General features: G+C 43.6%; 1 protein-coding gene across 1 annotated transcript; it reads right to left on the bottom strand.

The window, feature by feature from the left end:
- Positions 1-639: 639 nt before the first annotated feature.
- enpp2 (ectonucleotide pyrophosphatase/phosphodiesterase 2) lies at positions 640-21,014 on the bottom strand. Its single transcript, XM_076041180.1, has 25 exons — positions 20,868-21,014; positions 19,532-19,640; positions 15,646-15,801; positions 14,592-14,717; positions 14,299-14,359; positions 14,106-14,203; positions 13,810-13,889; positions 12,798-12,917; positions 12,114-12,169; positions 10,855-10,920; positions 10,147-10,219; positions 9,926-10,034; positions 9,110-9,235; positions 8,875-8,906; positions 8,646-8,773; positions 6,011-6,086; positions 5,405-5,492; positions 5,057-5,226; positions 3,498-3,543; positions 2,868-3,007; positions 2,495-2,630; positions 2,044-2,121; positions 1,802-1,934; positions 1,467-1,620; positions 640-1,350 (listed from the first exon to the last, which is right to left on the bottom strand). Exons 1-25 carry the CDS (start codon positions 20,883-20,885, stop codon positions 1,180-1,182), a joined length of 2,550 nt encoding a protein of 849 aa, XP_075897295.1. The 5' UTR covers positions 20,886-21,014; the 3' UTR covers positions 640-1,179.
- Between the last annotated feature and the right edge of the window lie 277 nt (positions 21,015-21,291).

The raw sequence follows: 21,291 nt of genomic DNA, 5'->3' as shown, positions 1-21,291 counted from the left end.
AGCAGCGCTTAACCTGCCATACAGTTTTGTGCTGACTGGACAATTGGGAGCTGCCCAGACATAACCCCGGAAGAGTTGTACACATATAGCAGTTGAAATTCATGAAAACTCACTAAACTTTATTCAATAAAAAAAACAACCTTGTTTAATGTAATAAAATGTACATTAAGCATAAATAAAATCAATCTCACAGGTGGTAGATGTTGTATAGAAAACATTAACAAATCAGCATTATCAACAATTTTCAGATTGTGCACAGGACAAAAGCTAATCATAAAACACACAAACTGGGAAAAAAAACAAAAAACACCCAACATTACATTACATCACAATGACAAACAAAAAGCATTTTGAACACACACACAGGCTGCGTAATGAATGAAGTAAATAAGGCATGTGGGTCACAAGATTGATTCAATTCACAACTTTAGTGCAATCAAACATTTTTCGTCCTCAAATGTCATGACGTCCAACTTTAAGACACTTTGAATTTTTTTTTTTTTAAATGAGCTCTTTGACACATTTGGCACGTTTGCTGTGTGTTTTCTCAAAAGTACAGTTTGCATTTGTAGGAATGTTTTAACCTGTTTTCGACATTACTTGCATGATTTTTAACATTCGTACATTTAAAAAAAAAAAAAAAATCAGAAACAGTGTATTTATATGTAGACGGAGCAAGTTGGCTTTGACTTTAATAACGGATGACCATGTAGATCTTGCCAGCAGGATAAATCATACAAGGCAGATAGATGACGATGATGATTTGAACCATGCCGCCCTTATTCTGACATAATATAACGTCACATGTAATATGAGCCCTTGAGAAAAGTGAATGCTACAATAAGACTAATAATTCGGTATAATATTGCATGGCAGTCCTGCAGTTGGGAATCTGGAGGTTCCTTCAGTTCTAACACAGCTAGTAGCTTAGTGGTGATAAAGCTGTCTCTCAGCAGAGATGGAATGAATGCAATGACACAACATGCTCAGTGATTGGACCACAGCATGGCTGCGCTGCAGAGCTCCTGCAGCGCAGCCTTGAGCTTCCGGCGGGAGCTTAAGCTGGCACAGGTCGGCGTAAAAGAGACGATAGCATCTTCTCCTCGCACCACACGCGTGTCCACCACAGTTTGAAAGGAACCATGACTCATGGACTCAACCAAGAACCACTGGGAATCATCAGATCTCACTCTCGTAGGTGTGCATGTAGGTCTTGAGCGAGAGGATTTCAGCGTAGCTACGGCTCGTTCTTCGGTACAGGTCCAGGCCTGTCAGGAGTTCCACATCCCTCACTCGTGCTGTGTGCATCTTCATCAGGTTCTCCACCCAGCGGGACTCCTCCTCCGCGCTCTGCAGGGGAGAAAGGCAGGCGTCCGGAGGAATTTAGCGAAGCTGTAGTAGCCGTCGAATACTGCGGTTATAATATTGCTCTATCGCTTGTTGCTTAAAGACATGAAGGTTCTCACTCTGCAGGTCTCGGCATTGCTGGGTCTGTGCGGCAGTATGAAGGCAGCGCTGCTGAGTGGGCCGGCGCACGTGTCTGCAGGCTGCCGGAAGTCCAGGCAGCTGGTCAGAACCACAAAGTAGTGCGTGGGGACGGGCGTCATCCCACTGGCATTCCTGCGGTGACACACACAAGTGATGACATCGCTCCTCTTGGCCGTATCGATTCCAATTTCTCCACCACATTAATGTTTGTGATCAACAAATAAGCTTGGAGCTTGGCAGGGTCGGCGATGGGGAGAAAGAACATAGCGAGCACAGTTTGCATTAGAGCAGAAGTTTCTACGCATTTTCTTACTCTCGTATCTTCTCAGTGGAGTCCCTGACACCATCGAAATCATAGTCGAATATGGGCCCAACAAGTACGTTCACTCCATTTCGCTCATTGGCATATTTCTTCACCAGCACCCTCTGGAAGTAGGTCCATATTCCTGACAGAGAGGGAATACAGAGCGGACGTGAGACAAAGGTGAAAGCCGAGGGGTGTGAGGACACGAAAATGACATCCGTCAGCGTATTCACAGTGACTGACTGACTTACTCCTGAATGCTGGATACATGGGAACAGTGTTGGTGATGAGCAGAGCATCATATCTCTTCTCTATGTTTAGGGAATATTCTGAAAATCGACAGACAAAGAGACATCATTTACATTATTTCACTCTCTTCAGTTCTAAATGTTGAGTTTTGAGTTCTCGGTAGCTCACAATGCATGTTTTCATGCTTTGTGATGCATGCACAAAAAAATAGATAAATACTCTCATTGTTTCTTTAATGTCAAAATTGTTATTTCATAACTGGCAATAAGGCAACAAAAAAAAATCTTTAAATGAAAATCTCTTTTTCAATATCTGAGTCAGTTTGTATCTGTCCATTTACATTCATAGCTGAGTCTTCCGAACGAAAAAACTATTACTTGAATCCTTTCTCGTCACAAGCTTGAGACTGTGACTGCGGACGGGAGGGATGTGAATTTGTGGATTACTACTCACGTGGTGGATAGAGAAAGCTGTAGGTTACGTGCTTGTCTGCTCTGTAATTGGTGCAAGACTGACTGAAGGCTGGTGGCACTCTGTGGTCAGGCTTCACACAGTTGGAAAGTGCGTCTGGCAGAGGAGACGCGTCCACCTACAGAAGCAAACAAAGGAGAGTTACTCGGGGAAGAACAGAGTTTCACGTGATCAGGATCGATTATGTCAAAATGTATTCATTCGGGGATGTCGTTCATGGTTTGAAAAAGTTGCTCACTTCAAAGAGTCACAATAATGTGATTAGATTGTGCATCCGCAATTTAACCATATTTGATATATTTTCAAGTTAGGGATTCAGTTGAAGGAGCTCTGCTAATCATTAAGAGAAAAGTACCTGTCTGCTGAGAGTGTACGACGTCCAGAGAGGCATGGAGAGAGCCTCACAGTAACCGCTGATGTAGTCACTGTGGTGGAGGACGGAGTACTTAGTACGAAAGAGTACTGCAGGGCGACCATGTGGTAGGTTCCTGCTGTCTGGAGGGGGGAGGGGTGGGGAGGGGGGGGAGGAAACGCAGCGCAGAGGACAAGTGGGTTGTAACTGGACACCTCGAAATGTAACTGCACGTCAGTCAGACTCGCACGCAACCATTGTGGCTAAACGCGGAATCGTGATGCAGGCTCATCCTGAATATGATGCTCAACAATCAGCTGCTCTCACAAGAGTAAACGTGTAAAAGCGCCGCTTTTGCCGAGATGGCCGAAGAAAGAGTGCAACGTAAAGAAAGCTGGCCAGCATTAAATATGTCTATTAATGTCTTTTTTTTTTTTAAAGCTTTGCTCGCTAAGATCTAGCTAGCGTGAGCTTATTTTCAAAAAGATTCACATGATCCTAAAGATTCATATATATTTTTCCTTTTACTTGACAAACTCTGTGAAAGACCAACTCTGTCACACAGTGTTTCAAAGAAGAAGAAAAAACACACCACCACCACCACCACACAGGCTAACATCCTTAAACACTGACCATCCAATGCTTGCCTCAGACGCTGGTTTAGCTCCTCAACTTTGTTCTGTAAGAGACAGAGCCAGAGTGTATCCAGGTTATAGCCGCGTACAAGGGTCACTTTCAAACCTCTCTGGCCCCTACTTTTTACACGAAACTGCAAAAAGATCGGAGATTGAAACAATCTCATGCCAGAGATCTACACTGGAAGCACAAACAGAGCACAGATGAGGTGACACATTGTCGTGAAGAGCCGGGTCAACCTGAACTTCCAGTCCACGCTGTTCAGTTACGGTTAGTAATTTAAAGAGCCAATGAACTGAAGGTTGCATTCAAACGCAGTGGCTGGTGTGAAGTTAAATTGACCCAAACTCTTCAGAAAGCACAGAGACAAAAGGACAAAAGCACATTTAGAGAAAAAAAAAAAAAAAAATGAACATAGTGTAAAAACAGCCTGTGCCCACCTGAATTCTTGTACACACTGCGTAAAATGAAATATTTCAAGACTTTTTTTTTTTCCTTTTTGCCTTAATGTTTTGCACTGTCTGATGTACTGATCCAGTACATTGATACTGTGGTCACCTCCCAGATTGGCAATGGCTTTGGCACTGTGAAGCAGGTGCAAAGGCCTGCTGGAAAATGAGAACGAACGTCTCCGTGAAGCTGGTGAGCGGACGCAAACACACGGAGCGCTCCTGGTAGATGGTTGCGTTGACTGTGGATACAGTGGACAGTCAACCAGCAGGTGACACGGCGCCCCAAATCATCCAAGCAGCTTGGGTTGTGTACCTCTGCTCTCTCTTTCAACACTTGGGAGACTTGATTTTTCCAAATGGAACCACTTTGGCGCCACACTGGTTCTTTTTCTCCTCGGCCCATCTGCGACACTTCTGATGCCGTCCCTGCTTCAGGGGGGACTTGACACAAGGAATGTCTCACCTGTAGCCCATTTCCTGGACATGCCACATGCACGGGAGCTCTTCATGCACTGACCCCGGCCTCAGTCCTCTCTTTGTGACGCTTTGCCAAGTTCTTAAACTGGCCTTGCTTGGCAGTCCTCTGAAGTGTGCAACTTCTCCCGCCACACTTTTCCCTCCCTGTCAACATTCCATTCGTGTTTTCTCAACTCCAGTCCTGCAGGGTGACTGTGACTGTCTAGTGGACGACCATCAAGTCACCAGTCCGTCCCTCCATCGTCGCTAATGCTAAAGCTCCTTTCAGGACGCTGAATGTTGTAGGTCAGCGCAAAAGCCTTGAAATATTTCACGCTGTGTGTACTTAAATCTAGAAAAGATTGAATCTTTTTGGACACTTTTTTTTGAATTGGATTATGGAAAGATTGGAATTATCCACAATATTACAATGTAATTCATGCACTCACAAACATACACAGGAACACATCAGTATGCATGATTGATTGGGTCCTTGACAGCAAGATGGCTACGTATCATTCAAAGCACACCAACACGATAAAGCGGCTCTACTACAATGACTAAAACACTGCCTATTAAATTTTTTTTTTATGCTTTATCAATATTCATGGTATAAGATCCCTCTGATGTTGAATCAATGTGGCTGACCTTGTCCTCGCAACTGCAGCCAAGGTCGTCCGTGCCCAGAGACCCAACACCCGAACCCATTGGCCTGGAGACCTCCTCCGGGATGGTGGGTCGGTGGGTGGGCGCTCTCAGCAGGTGGTTCAGACTGCCATGGGTTCCATTATTGGGGGCTGGTTTCAGTCCCAGTAGATCTGGGAGTGCATGGTGTTTGTTGGGTTAGATTAATTTGCATATTATAAAGCACTCATGGAATATTAGTTGAACTGGCTCATTGAATATCAGTTTCAATGAGCCGGTTCCATTGATATTGAATTGAATATCAGTTTCGATGGTCTCCAGGGCATTGAGAAGAAAAGAAAACAACCTTACCACACATGACGTTGTACAGCTCTATGTTTTCAAAGGCTGGAACTTTAGTCTTGAATTTAAACGCAGGGCCGTAGCCCAGGAAAATAGTCTGAATGAGAGAAAATGGAACAAGGCAGTTGATTTTTTTTGGGAGTTATGGTTGTGAACTTTTGTTTGTTTTTAGAGACATAATATTCTGGACTTCTTCTGGATTCAATGGCAAATAATGCACTAATGGTTTATAAAACGTTGCTTATCCCAGCCTCTGCACGATTTGTCTTTTGCACATCTGTTGTTTGTTGTATATAGATTGACTTGAACTGAATGTTTCTTTTAATTACTGTATACTGTATTTTTTTGTGTTGTTTTTAGTGCTGCAACAGTGTAGTTTCCCAATTTGGGATCAATAAAGTAAATTTATTCTATTCTATTCTATTCTATTCTAGGGATGATTGCAGGCAACTACTCCATTCTTGGGGATTTGACCAAGAACCAAGACTCCAGTTGCAGACAACTCAACTCTTAAAGAGTATGATGACGTGGATGAGTGAGAACCTTCGCAGACAGAAGACAGGTGGGTTATGGCTGTTGTCTTTAATAATACGTCGGTAACACTGAGATTGCTACCTGCATGCTGTTGATTTTGTTGTCATAGCCGTGGTCGCCAGAGAAGCCACAGTGCCTCCTCCCTTCAGGTACCTTCCTGAAATCCATAGCATAAGCACGGCATCAGTGTTTGGTTCACAAATCAACACTGTGCTAAGTTTGATTTCCAGTGACGTCACGCTGCATGAAGCAAAAACTGTAGGTTCCACATGACAAGAAAACAAGATTTTCCCAAACAACCACCTTTCCAAACCTCGTCACCTCAGTCAGTATTCGCCTACCTCGGCCCTCGACCCCAAACCACCTCTCCTTTACTCAAGGCCGAGGTCCCCCAACTGAAAAACAACCACTTCTTATTCTAAAGAGTCCATGAAAACACGGCGTACCGCTATACATCTACACACCAGTGTGTACGTAAAGGTGTGTGTGTGTGTGTGTGTGTGTGTCTGAGGGGGCAAGGCCACAAATATGTGAAAAATGTAGAATGAGCGGCTGGCGGGGAAATGAGATGAACTCGTTTTATTCGGCGTCAGCAGTGAGCTGTTCTGGGATTTATGCAGACATTAACTAATACACATATCCCTGTGTGCTTGCGCATGTGTGTGTGTGTGTGTGTGTGTGTGTGCGTGTGTGCGCGCGTGTAAACGTTCTGACACTCTGATTCCAGCTCCACAGCCTACAATTAGCCCGTCTGTCCATCTGAGCGGCAGAGAAACATCAAAGTTCCCTCTCTTGCTACTCAGCTGCGGCCAGGTGGGTTTCGTTTATCACACAACAACATTATGCCAGAATGTCTCTGTGAACTTATCTATAAATCTGTCTATCTTTGTGCAAAATGCTACACGTGAGTACGAGTTTTACAAATTGAAGTTGATTGACAGATTGGTTGATATTGCATTGGCAAGGTATTGAGTGCTTTCGGGACAGGAGGATCATTTCCATGTTTCCCTTCTAACTTTAGACTGCGCCGCAGGTTGATTATGTTTTGGTTGGGATGGTGCACTGGACTGAAGTTTGTTTAGTGATTCGGTCGGTACAATGGCTGTTTGCGTTCAGGCCCGGAAAAAGAAAATGATTGCTGCAACGAGGGTCTACCACAAGCCAACCTCCAGCACAAAGCCATAACATGGTGACCGCATAAAAGGAGGACTGCAAACCTCACTGGGTTACTGGGTTTTGACTTTGCACCGGCAGAAGTGAGGGTTTTACAGCAATGCAGTACGACGATGATTCCCCCGAGGGCTACTGGTCGAAAAAGGATTGGTGTTTATGTGGAGTGAAAGTTCTCACTCTCTCTCTCATATACACACACACACACACATACACACACACACACACACACACACACACACACACAGCATCACTGGCTTGCGCGACTGTTTGTTTTCACTCTCAGTCCCGACGACTTCATGCTTCACCCCGTCTGTCACTGAACAACCAGCATAACATTTCCACCGTGTTTTCAATCAAACTCCTGTCAGCGTTGGCAGTTCAGCGCGTCAGAGATGTTTCGGCGGCGGCGCCCTGGAGAACCGCGCGGCTGTTTTTTTTTTCCCGAAGCGCGCCTGTGCGGCGTGTGGTGCGCGGCTGGCACATCTTAAGGCCTTTCGGCACGACGCGTGTTAATGGCGTGTTGATAGCGGCCCCGTGTTTACATAAAAATGTGCCTTAAGTAAAGCAAGATGTGCAATAAACCCCCCCGCCCCCCCTAGTGATGGGTGGGCTGAGCGTGCCACATCAACAGCGGTCACGCAGAGGCATCAGCGCACTTCCTGGCGGCTTGTGTGGCTTGCAGTGTGAAGCCAAGCAGAGATTACACTCAGTAATCCCTGTGCCACGGTCCCCTCAGCTTAAGCTCTTACTCAAGTTTTGCTCAATTCATTTTTTTCAAGACAAATGCTGATTATATTGTGTCACTCAGTTTTGCTGCTCTCACTGCTGTTTGACTGAAAAACATTGATCCGTTCGGTCCGAGAGTTGCCTTGTGCATTGGGTTGTAAAAAGAAGAAAACTGTTTGATTGTATAAAGTGCTTTGAGACGCCATTGGTTGTGATTTAGCGCTGTACAAATGAAAGTTTATTATTATTATTATAGAGCAAGCAGCTGCATTTTTGGCATTCTAGTGAAGCAGAATTGCAAAAAGTGTGACTGATAGGCCAGGGCGTATTGATCTAAATATTGATAGTATCAACATCGAGGTGAGTATCGTAATATCATACGGTGACGAGATCAATATTTTTGTTGCAGTTTCCTTTCTGGGCATCAGGCCAATGAGTCCAACCTACTCACAGCTTCACGGCCAAGTCTGTCTCAGCACTCTCCCTCACAAAATCACAAAGTTATGCAATGCTCGCGACATTTCACGTAAAAAAGCGTCGGTATCGGTGATACTAGCCCTCAAGACCAAAATCCCCAGTGTTGCCCACCCCACAGCGACTAAAGCAACTTGCCTACGTCGTTTACGTCGATTTAAAATATGAGACGCAAAATGTTCTTAACAAAAAAACAAAAGTCCGCAGGCCATATGTGTTTAGAATGGACACTTTAGCTGTTAGACATAATGACGGACGTGTCTCACAGGACTTCCAACCTGATGAATAAAACATACTGGGCTTAAGTCATGTACGATCACGCTCCCTTTGTAGTTTATAGTACCTGGCAACGTGCCATTTCCTGTCCACCAATAGGTGAATTTCCTCAATACGGCGGTTGTTGGCGTAGTGCAGCCTTTTGGGCAGATGTTGCTTCATGTAAGGCTTGAAGTGCTGCTCTGTCCTCCTGCACTGCAGCAGGGAAAAGGGACAATAGCAGCATCAGGCACACTTGGATATTATTACCTACTTTATTGTAATTATGATGTATTTTGCAGAAGCCCAGTACTTACTGTTAAGTTCGCTACGACAGCCTTAGCGTCATCTGTAAAAAGAAAAAGAAAGTGCGTCACACCAAAGGGAATGATTGCAAATAACGGACACAGGTTTATCTGAAGGTCCAACGGATACGTTCAAGTCTGCAGGCATAGAAGTGCAAAAAAAAAAAAAATCCTAATAATTTCCAGAGGAAAAAAGGCACCAAGAGGTTTTAGTCTGTGGAACTATAATGTTTTCTCTTGCTCTCACATTTGGGGTTGTTGGGGTATCGTGAACGAATCCTGCCAAGAGACCCGGGAATGAGGATGATGTCATCAACGTTGGTCATGTAGTTACTGAGGAACTCCGTGCGATCACAGTGAGCCTCTTCCATACCTGTGGTCAGGGTTTGAATGGGAGGATGTCAAAGAATGTGTTTTGTACAGAGTGAACGAGTTACTCGCTCAAAAGAAAATTCATTGTCTAAAACTTTCCAGTCACTTGACAAAAATATGACCCATGAAATTGGGGAATTGTTTGACCTTAACAAACTCATGTGGGACTGAAGTTTCTTGCTCTTACAAAAATAATTTGGTACGGAGGTTCGTTTAATATACAAATGGCGTCATGCAATTCTGAAAACAATTATCTCTGCTCGACTGAAAATAGGAACAAAAGCACTGCTTGGCTGCTCGTAAAAACAGACCTTTCGGGGCTGTACCGTGCTAGCGTGACCTAAGAAACACTGACGCACACTTGTTTAGTTTGCCACCCCTCTTCCCTTTCTTTCATCTTCAGGTCTTACAGAAGTATCTTACGTAGCTACATGCAAAAGCTAATGCTATCTTCTGATAGCCAGACAATGAAATGTTCTTAATTCTCTATTCTTTCAAGTAACAAAAACTACACAGTGCTTAGGACAACTGCAGTTCTTGCTAGTTATCACGTGTCAATAAAAATTGGCAAAAAATAAAAAATGAAAATGCTACTCTTTGCATTTTTTCAATCCAACTCTTAAAAGACATATTAGAACTTTCAGCAATAGGGCCAACGTATGTGTTTGAGTTAGCAAAGTGTCCATCATACCATGGTCCCCCACTAAGATGATGTTGACGCAGCGGTGCAGTTTCATCTGCTTAAGTCCGTCCATCAACTGGCCGACGACTCTGTCAATCAGCCTCAGCGGATTGTTCAACTGAAACACACAAGAGGAGTCCAGGACCACTTATTCTGTGCTTCCATGATACATATAAAAGACATATAAAAGCCTGCATACACACAGTACACCAGAAGAAAATATGACTCACATCTGTGTTCATGGGTCCCATTTTGTGTCCATACGTGTCTGGCTGTTCAGAGTGCATGGCGTAAACATAAGGCCTGGATCAAGACAAATACTACGCCGTCAGTATCACATACACATTTTTGACTCAAGCTGATATTTTCATGTCACAAATATCAAAATTTCATATTTCTTATATTTCATTTTACAAACAGCTTTGTTACAAATCTGGATATTTACATCAAATGCAGTCCCTAACCCAGTGAATATGATATGTAACAATTCAAAACACAGCTTGAATTAATGTTTGCCAAAATTCACTGGAAGCTGAGGTTTGCACTGGAGCCTAAGAGGATATTGTGGTGGCTGCAAATATCTTCCTGTGGGAATATCAAGTACCACAGAAAGACCATCAACCTACTTAAAAGTGTTTCCTATATGTCGTCACACTCTACACATGCCTGATAACTGCCGGTCTGGCAGCCTTCTTGGGGCACCTACTGGGTTTTTATATAACATTAGTAACATAATGTAACATTTAGTTATTTATTTCTAAGAGTAATTTCTTAAAAAAAAAAAAGAGAGAGAGACTTTAATATTTGAAGTGGAAAGTAAACATCAACTTGAAGTCAGCGTAATCGGTTTGGAACAGTTGAAAGTGTGAAACAGCGCTGACTTAATTCATCGAGACGGGGCTGCAAAAGGAAAAGGAAACAAAAAAAAAGGTCTTCACCTCTCTCCCTCGGGGAGGTGGAGCCACTGCAGCATGGTAAGAATCCGCCTCTCCAGCTGGATGGCACTGGAATAAATTGTACAGGAAAAAACGGAGACGAAAGTAAAACTCACCACAGACAACACAACAACCAGGGGAGTGACAGATACCAAAATCTCGGTTGCCAGATTGAACCTACACTCGGAAGAAGCGCTCCCCTGCCTCTGGTTCATCTGCTTGTGGTTGAAAATGTGTGGTGGTGGTGGCAGTGATGGGAGTCGGGGGGGCGGGCGGGGGTGTATTTAAACAGACCTCCAACCAATCAATCATTCAACAATAATCCCCGGCCCCGAGACTGATATGTGTAACAAATCAAAGCTTTTTTTCTCAAAAATGCCTCCCCTCGTGTGCACATTCCTCACTCTCTCTACCCCCACCCCCCCCACCCCCACCCCCACCCCCAGATTCTGGCTACCCTCTCGCCCGTGCCAAGTGAAATAAAGGCGCTGGGAGCCACACGCTCTCGGCCCCCGCGGTCCCACTGAGTGGTCCGTCTGCGACCTCGCTTCACAGAGGAATCCTGCACAGTGTAAACAGGCCCATTTGCACAAATTGCTGTAAAAACAGGCCCGGGCTGCGTCCCTCCGCTGAGATCTGCCCTCGCGCCCCCATCAAAGGCCGCTCTGTGCCGATAGATGTGGGCTCCTTTGTGCTCAGGTTGGCCCGCGGGGCAGGAACACGAGTTTGGATGCGTTCCGGTGACTCCTGCCACCGATTGATTCCTAAATCGTTAGCTGCAAGGAGGCATGTACGCAGCGGCCTTCGGGGGGGGCGCCAAGTGTGTTTATTTAACCTCTGTAGGGTTAAAGTGGGCACGGTCCAACGCCACAACAACGAACATTCTGAAGATACATAAGTTACATGGTTCTTAGCACAATCATAGTGCCGAATGACTGCATGACAAGACAAAAGTCCAATACAGCAAAAGGTAACAGTGACAGTAATCAGTTGTTTTTTTTTTAATGACTATGTTGCAACATGACCCAAGCAGAGAGTGACAAGTGAAAATTGCATCCAAAATATTTGATATATTTTAGCAAAAACCCTTGTTAGCATCCAAGGTTGAATTTAATTTGATTTAAAATGACGACTGAAAAAACATCACGGAGCAGTTTAGAATAAAGGGTTCGCTATTACCAGGCGTATTACTACTGCTGCACAGGACCAGAAATTAGTTGGGTTTTTTTTTCAATTGCATGCAAGTGACAATGTGAACTTACACTGGCCAGAAGAACGTGGCTGCTTTCACCCCTTGTTTCTGTGCCGTTATCCAGATCTAGGAGAAAAAACATTATGAACCCATTGTTTCATCAGCCTCATAAAAATAGTTCATCATATTATTTTCATATCTTTGCTTATTTTCGATATTTGATTGTGCAAAGCGCTTTGAGAAGCAAGATTCCTTTGTTTTTAATTTAGGACTTTTTTTTCCTATTTTCATATTCACTTCATTTGTTTATATATGTATGTTAATACAATTAATACAATTGATGAAAATCAATGCAAACCAGTTTTTGCAGTTAAAAAAAAGCAACATTTTGTATTATTGTTATTGATATTACAACAAATCAGGAATCCGGAGCTTTTATAACAAACATCTGCAGTTCAGAAGTTCGGGAACTTTTTTTTTTTTTTTTTTTTTTTTTTTAATTCTGGGTCTGAGTCATGTCATTCACAGTGCAGTTGCTTTCAAAAGAAAAGTGTTTCCAGCTTTTGCTGGCCTGTGATCTGTCATCCAAGCGTTTTGTAAAGCACTGACTGGGATATCCATCATCACAAAATGGGAAAAACAAATTGCACTCAGATTGTGAATGAACACGTAATGACACAGCAACGGACGACAAGTCAAGTGGAAGTCTGAGCAGGATGAATAGAGGAAGACAGGAGAGTGGAAGGAGACTTACGGGCTGCCCTCCCCACCAGCGATGGTTGAGTTTCTCCCGGCTTCTCAGGGTGAACGTAGCATCAAAAACTGGGTCATACATGGAGTTCCCCACAATACCATGAGACTCTGGGTAGAGGCCCTAGAGGAAATTCCAACAGTGGCTACTATAGATTATTGACTGTGGCTGACTTAAATAGACCATTTCAACTGGTGACATTTCTCAGTTTATAGTGTACTCGGGAAATAGTTGGTTTGAGCAAGCACCATGTCAGCGCCTGAGAAGATGCTCTCTGGAGGCAACAACAAGCCATTCACCCAACATTATCTCCTCAGAAGACTCGTGATCATCTCCAGTTTAGTTACACAAGCCAAAGCCAGGTTGATTCATTCTGGAACCAGGGGTGATTACAGCATTCACATATACCCAAATAAAACTGACAAAAATTCACATGGTCAAACCCTTGCAGTACTGGAACAATGAGCTACGTGTGACAGCATCCAAGGACTGAAACCAAATTGTACCATAAAAAAATAAATGTTGCAATTGAAGGTACTTTTACGTGGAAACCATAATTAAAATGAGCTGATCTGTACTGGTGGAAAAAAGTTTTTGGACATCTCGTGCATGTATGCTATTGCGCTGAGAATCAGTCTTCAGTCTCCAAGTGCAGTTTATTGTACGGACATTTACCCTCCTGCTGCACGTCCAGCTCACACCTGGATGTTTCAGCAAGGTGACGTCCCTTTGCAACACGTCCACTGTACAAGAGTACAAGAACTGCAAGAATTTACTTTTCTTATTTTGTCTTATTACCAATAAACAACACAATAATTTCCATTTGTTTGTGTGCCTCTGATGCAGCCAAACCCTTTGAAACACACATGGAAAAAATCATTCTGGAGGACAATGAGAATGCCATCTGAAAACTTTTTTCCACTACAATGATCTTCTTTCACAGAAAAATAATACTTATTGTTAGACACGGGTAAACACTAGATTTTTTGGGACGACATTAAAGGCTATTTCTTACCGTAGCTAAAGAGTAGAGGTTCGGGAAAGTCTTGGTGGGGTACACGGGTCTCATGTATGGAGCGTGGGTTCCACACGTTCCTACAAAAGGTTAGAAAACATTTGCTGCTGTGGACGTTTGAGGAATAAGGTTGTGTGAAGTCGGGGAGAAATGATGAGGGCAGGTGGCAAGCACATTAGCAGAGGGCCGGAATACATATGTGGAGGCCGTTTCAGACTGTAAAATCAAACTGGACGCAATGCGATCTGAGCTCCATCCCATTTCTTTGCGTGACTCATTTCCCACAAGGGCCTTACGCAGCTTCTCAATGTGAGGCATAACGGCGCTCCCCCTTTTCACGTATGAAGCTCGGAATCCGTCCACCGAGAGGATGATGAGCGGCGGCCGCACGAACCTGCACCCACACGGTACAGAGACAAGAAGAAAGGCCGTACGTTAACCGCGCCAGTGTTAAATCCCCCGACTACGTCATTGCGGTAATGGACCTACCCAGCAGGACATTCAGCCGTCTTGATCTCTTCACAGTCATCCTGCAGCCAGGACGGCTCTCCTGAAAGTTCAGGAGAATGCAATAAAAAGAAGCCGAGGACAAGCCGCAGCCAATGGCATGTCAGCTAATTGTGTGGCTCATAATAATGGTAAAACAAAACAAAACAAACTTGAAGCCTTCAAACACTTTTTTTTTTTGCCTTCCATTTATGATCCTGTTACACATATGTATGCGTGACTTGCGTCACCGTGCATGTAGAACTGTGAAATGCGGACGTGCGGACTTGCCAAACCTTTGCACAGGGTCTTGTAGTTGGTGCAACAGTCTCCTCTGGCCAGGCAGTCCTCCGAGCAGTGGCAGGCGTGCTGCTCGTTCCTCGCCTCCCCGCAACGATCTTTCCTGCACTCATAACCTCCGTCTGCACTCCCCCAAACGCAGGGGGGACATCCAAGGAAAAGATTTGGAAAAAAATTCTAATATCAGTAGCAGCGGGGAAGTGAAGATTCGGTCTCACTTTGGAACAAAACTTTGATTGCTGAAACCGCAAGAGAGGTGATTTATTTTGGGCCGCATGCAGTTTGAGGGGATTTTTTTTTTTTTTTTATGTGCTGCGGAAAAGATGACAGTCACAACACTGAGTCAAGTTCATCTGTTGACTGCCAGTCAATCCATTGCATGCACAAGCGCGGTTAGGGTGGTTTATGGCCGTGCCGAGCCGAAGACCGCCAGGCTGGCGGAGGGAACATCAAATAGGACCACCAACACTGGGAACAGCGTGAGGGCGAGAGTTGACGCAACAACAGAGGGAAAGTCAACATCAACAACGGCTCATTTATGGAAACCTCAGGCTCCAGAAGAAAAAAAATAAAATCTAATCTTATCGTGACAATTGAGAGCTTTTGATGAAGAGGTTCAGTAGCAGCGGTTCTCAACTGGAGGAGTCTTAGGACCCACTTTTTTTTTTTTTTCTTTCATGAAGTCGCGACCCAAATTTATTCCACAGCACTCAAATTTTTTTCCACACAAGTATCCCACTTTCTACCATGTCTAGCAAATAAATGACTGAGATGATTGAATCGAATTGTGTGTCCTGCAAAAATAAATGGCCAACATTTAAAAACCCAATCAAAACGGCTCCATGATCCACTTTTGGGTCCCGACCCACCAGTTGAGAAACGCTGGTTTTAATATCGGTCACGTTTAGATTAGAACAACAACAACCACATCAATTGCTGCAGTTCTGCAGAACAGCAATAATGACCGAGGCCAATGCACATATGCACATTCACCACCGCGACGGGCAAAACTCAAAGCATTTTCCAAGGCGGGGAGGGGGGGTCGACTACCTGTCCTGAGGCACAGCTGGTCAAAGTCGGAGCAGCAGCTGTGGTAGGTCTTACACAGGTTGTCGCAGCGACAGTTTGGTGGCTCCTGCTCCGCCAGCTCAAAGCACCTGTTCCTGCAGGAGCCGGAGGTGGGCACGTACGGGGACGCCGAGCGGGCTGAGGACCACACGCACACACACACACACACACACACACACACACACACACACAAACACACACTCAACAACAGCTCTCTAACGTTTGCTTTCTTAGTGCTGAATATTAAAAAAAGAAATTATATATATATATATATATATATATATATATATATATATATATATATACATATATATATATATATATATATATACATATATACATATATATATATATACACATACATGTAAAAAAGAAAAGATGCAGAAACTTCAACTGTACAAGACAGGAAGGCTATCAAGTGTGTAATAAAGAACAGAATATTTACACTGGGGGAGGGCGTCATCAGAGGGGCCCATAATATCATCAAAGACAAGAGACTTCCTGAGCTCATGCTGTTCACTGGAGCAGCGACGCACAGCAATGTAAAATCAGGAAGCGCGCAGTCTGATGTGTCACGGTGAAAGTGTTGGGGGGTTTTTTTGGCATGAAAATGTATTTGATGGCATGTCATCAGTTAACTGATTGGTTAAAATGGTTCTGTCCAAAACCTTCCATTATTTCTATCTGTTTAGGAAAACAGCACAAGGTCAAGACGTGGAAAGGTTGAGTTGCATCCGAAGCAAACGTGCACTTCATTAGAATTAAGTTGTGTATCAACACACTGCCTCCCTTTGAAAGCCATTCACCTTTGTCACCACTGTGAGCTCAGAGAACAGCTTTGTTTTATAAATGACACTGACTGGTCCAGCCTGCAGACACTTGCAGACACAAGATTTATTACGGACGCAACTCAGCTGTCGGGGAAGTTTAATGTGTTTGTTGAACTGAAACTGCGGTTCATCTATCAGACAGCTGAATTCCCTTGATCAAAGATCTGTGGTAAAAGAAATAGCGACGGAGTGTGTTGGCCCTCGCAAGGTGTTCTGTAATGCTTTCCATGTGTCTCATATATTGGGAGTCTGCAGAAGTAATCTTTTCTTGCCACATAGGAATCAGTGGCAACAATTCTAAAGGGCTATTGAGAAAATCCTGGAAGGAAAACTGCTTGGAGCAGTTCTATGATACCCTCATGCTTTCAACCAAGGGGGTTGAACTCTAGTGCCAAACCAAGGGGTCCCCCCGCACCCCCCGATATAAAACGCTGCGAAATTACCCAAGACAGCTGTTTTCACATCTGTGCCGTAGGTGGAGAAATAAAATCAGAGACAGTATCTTTAAAAACAGAACGCGGTGCAAAAAAAAAGAGAAGAATGCATGAGTGACTGCACTGTTCTCTCAAGGAAATGAGACGTCTTAGGTTATACTGATCTCCCGTCATGAACACTATATAAATAGAGCATACGACATACCTGGCAAGGCAGGAATGTCAGCAATTCATTATTCTTCTCGTTGACAATAACTGTTCTAGGTGTGATGAATAGTGTGAAAGCCACGTCCCTTAAGTCATAAACCCAAAATCCTGCACTGTGGTAATTCAACCTCACTACGGGGACACGCATGGTTCCCGCATTAAAACAATCATGTTCTTGTCCATGGCCCGGACCCAAAGGACAGTGTCAGGTTTTTCGCCGCGGCTCAGTGTGAACCGAACACATCCTGGAGAGAGACAAGGACGGGAGTGAGGCGCAGCAGCGAGCGGCAGCGCTAGTCCTCCAAACAACTCGCTCCCTGTCCATGTAAGCGCGAAGAAAAAAAAAAAAAAAGAAGAAGAAAAAAAAGCTGAGCTAGGCAAGCTGGGAAATCAACAGTATGTCAACAGCACATGTGTATGTGCCTGTGTACCGTGTGCAAATGTTTTAATGTGATACTTGAAGTATGCTGCAGCCCGCATGGTTGGCGCAGTGGAACAGCAGGCTGTAGCATCAGTCCCGAGCCGGCAGTCATACACTGTCTCCTTGGTTTAAGCAGTCAGGCTACTCTAGACTGGGGACTGAGGCTACCAGTCGTTTCACTATTATTAGTAGTAGCAGTAGAAGCAGTAGTATTATTATTATCAAAAGGGATGCACAATAGCGATTAGTGTATGAGTACTTGCTTCAGTACTCACCGATACCAATACCAATACCAATCAATAAATTGCTTTGATTTTTTTTTTCTGTTATTTTAACAGCAGTCCTCAGCATGTTTATCTGTGACTGTCAGAGGTTTCAGTGCATACAAACACAAATAACAAAATCATCATATAGATAGATACCTAAACAACTGGTATTGGTGGCGTGGTATCAGCAGTCAATAATGCTATCGGTACCGATACCGACACTGGTATCAATATTGTACACTCTTAATACTACCACGACTACTACTATTACTACCACTACTACAACATAATAATAATAATAATAATAATAATAATAATAATAATAATAATAATAATAATGATGATAATAATAATAATAATAATAATAATAATAATAATAATAATAATAATAATAATAATAATACATTTCAATTATAACTTTTGCTTTCACATTGCCACAGTTTGGCAGTGTGATATTGTGACTGCATGACACTGCACAAGATTCCAAATGAAGCAAAGCATACAGTAAAGGCGCAGGTTCGGCTCAGCAGGAAAGAGCGAAGTTGATCCTGCAGTTTCTCACAGTAATGATGGTTGTGTCAAAATGTGCACTCCAAGAGGCTGGGGTTAATAACCTATCTGTGGTCTTTTTTGGAATTTAAGATTTTAATTATAATGTTCTATATTGGTGTGTGGGCAGTGATGTGCGGTGGTGTCCAAACAAATCTGGTTAGGTCTGTAAACCTGGCCGTCTGGTTTAGGGAAAATTAAAAACCTCATCATTGAGTTATGCCATTGCATCGAGGGAGATAATATGTAAGAAGTATATATGCAAATACATTTTTAAGTTTAACATGTTACAATATACATTATCTACAGAATAGGATTCGAGCTCTACCAACGTCAAATATAACAAAGATAGTTGGCTACTTACTGAGAATCTACATAATGTAAAAGGGAATCTGTTGCTAGTTTAATTAATTAATAAGCCAAAGAAGTTACATAAAGGCAATTCTAACACAAAGCAAAACCTGCATGAGCTGCAGGGCCAAAGGGATCTGATGTCCGTCCTCCAATCAGTACCGCAGTACCACTGCAGCCCACTGAACTTGGCTCACTCATTTTATTTGTGCCGGCAAATACTTCACACAGAAAACAAACTTTCATATTCAACGAGCAGAATTGAATGAGTCACTTCTGAGATTTTGGAGATTTGTTGTTCTATTAAGTCTTGGGAGGAGTGACTGCTCTTTACGCTAGCATGCTAGCAAGCTAGCAGGTTCAAGATTTACTCAGGTCTACAAAAAATAAGTTGTTTCCTAGTTTGGACCAGGGTCACGTCTTCACACATATCGTCTGCGCACTTGGCCAGGATGTTGATGCAGGTCCAAAACACACTCAGTGCAGCCCTGTGCTAGAAAGCTTGGCAGTGAAACCCCAGACTGTTTCTAAGATTTGCTTGCAATCTGAGCAGTTTGCTGCAGCATCCTTACTGGCAACCATCAACATATGTGCTTATGTAGAATGGAGATGCATACTCTGATTTTTATTTAGACTAAGACTAGACTATGAAGAAAAATTGTCATTTTGTTGCTCCACTAAAAATGGGGAGGACAATACTCAGGGAAATCTCTGCAATCAGCTGGAAGCCACCTTGGCTCTGGGAGTTTTTCCTCGCTGCGGTTCAAGCAGTTCAAAGATGTTTGCCAGGGACGAGACGAGCCTACTCACACTCTGTCCTGGCCGAGGTCCCGTCCTGAGCCTCTGAGCGTTTAGGCCGGTCATAGATGAATCCAGAGCCCACCCCAGCGCCACACAGGACAGACAGGATCCACACAAACTGGGGGAAAACAACAACACAGCCAGCCGGCAGCTTTCAGACATGATGATTCCATAGCAGAGAATAATCACAGGTCGCAAGCAGGAAAACACACGTTTTCACCTCCTCTCGTTTCACAGGGAGACATGAGATGTATGTCTTTAAGTATAACCAAAGTAGATATTAGAAAATCCCCACACTCTACGTACCCATTTTCTTCACGTTTCAGCACAGATTTTTAACTTACAGCTTGCTTCAAACGAACTAAATTCCGCCAAGGAAAACAGTTCAGTGCTACCTTGCAGATAAAGCAAGTTAGACATTTTTTTATTTTATTTTTTACTTTATTATTATTATTTTAAAACAAATATTCGTGAAAATCCAAAGATGCTTCGACAACTTTGTTTTTATTCTTGTGGATGCGGGCATCTGTTTCTACAGTATATCTGCTACCATAAGTGGGAAGTAACAAAGTACAAATACTTTTTTCCAGGTATTTCTTCTTCTGACAATTTATTTTGTTACTTTTACTCCCTATACATTTGTACACAAACATCTGTACTTTCTACTTCTCACATTGGAAAAATAAACATGCTCGTTACTTTTGTGTTTAAAAATGTTTAAAAGATACAAATAGTGGGGGTTGAATCAGCACTTTCACTTTTACAATAGTATTTCTTTTACACAAACGTCCGTATATTTACGGAAGTGCAGAATGTCAACACTTCTGACACCCCTGTCTGTTTTGCTACACAGCCCCTAAACGCTTCATTTTGTTGGTCCCCCCCCAAAAAAAGAAAAAGTTGCCGCTTTACATAAAGCATGAACATCTTTCCAGGACTCCCTGCTTGAAGAGGCTGAAGCGAGGAGGTCATTGTTGAACCAAATTCCTCTTTGACCTGTCAAGAGCGGCGTAGCGCTCACATCAAACAGGAGAAACGGTGTCCCGCATCCGCATGACAACGACACCCCGCCTCCTCCCCGTTACCTTCCCCCGTTAGCTAGCCTGTAGTGGCCGCTGTCCCGTCCGAGTGACAAACCAGCGCTATTATTGCTCTCCAAGTGAGCCCGTGAGTGGAAAGGAAAGGGGGCTAAGACGTATTCTAATAACAATAATGATAATAATTTTGGGGGAAAAACAAACAAACAAAAAAAAAATCTCAAAATAAGTCATTCTAGAAAGTTCCAACCCCCCTCCCCCGAACCCTCACCCCCCAACGCAGTAGCATTCAGTGGCTCTTACCGTACCAGTTTGTGCAGCAACATGTTCCTCCGTCTTCTGTCCTGTGCTGTGCTGTGCAGTAGGTCGGAGAGTGGTTGGTGGGTGATGCTGACTGAGAGAGAGAGAGAGAGAGAGAGAGAGAGAGAGAGAGAGAGAGAGAGAGAGAGAGAGAGAGAGAGAGAGAGAGAACCAGAGGACCACCAGGGAGGGACCGTGACAGGAGGCAGCAGGGGGGAGGCGACTATGAGGTGCAGACAGGAGTCTTATTGGTTTTGGGTCGGGGAGGGGCTCCTCCACCTCCTTCCGCCAGAGGTTACAGCTACACAGGTACACGAGGAGGAGGAAGATTTTTTTTTTTTTTTTTTTTAGTGGTTCCCTCACTTTAAATGTCCTTATCGCTCTTGCTCATCTATGATTTCATTTGGAAAACACATCCCAGGGCTCAAGAGA

The sequence above is a fragment of the Nelusetta ayraudi genome, unplaced genomic scaffold (genome assembly GCF_046127955.1).
Source record: "Nelusetta ayraudi isolate G7.1 ecotype Tasmania unplaced genomic scaffold, CSIRO-AGI_Nayr_v1 ptg000063l, whole genome shotgun sequence".
NCBI classification, from domain to species: Eukaryota; Metazoa; Chordata; class Actinopteri; order Tetraodontiformes; family Monacanthidae; genus Nelusetta; species Nelusetta ayraudi.
Note: the sequence above shows the minus strand (reverse complement) of the source record. Positions and strands in the feature narration are given on the sequence as shown.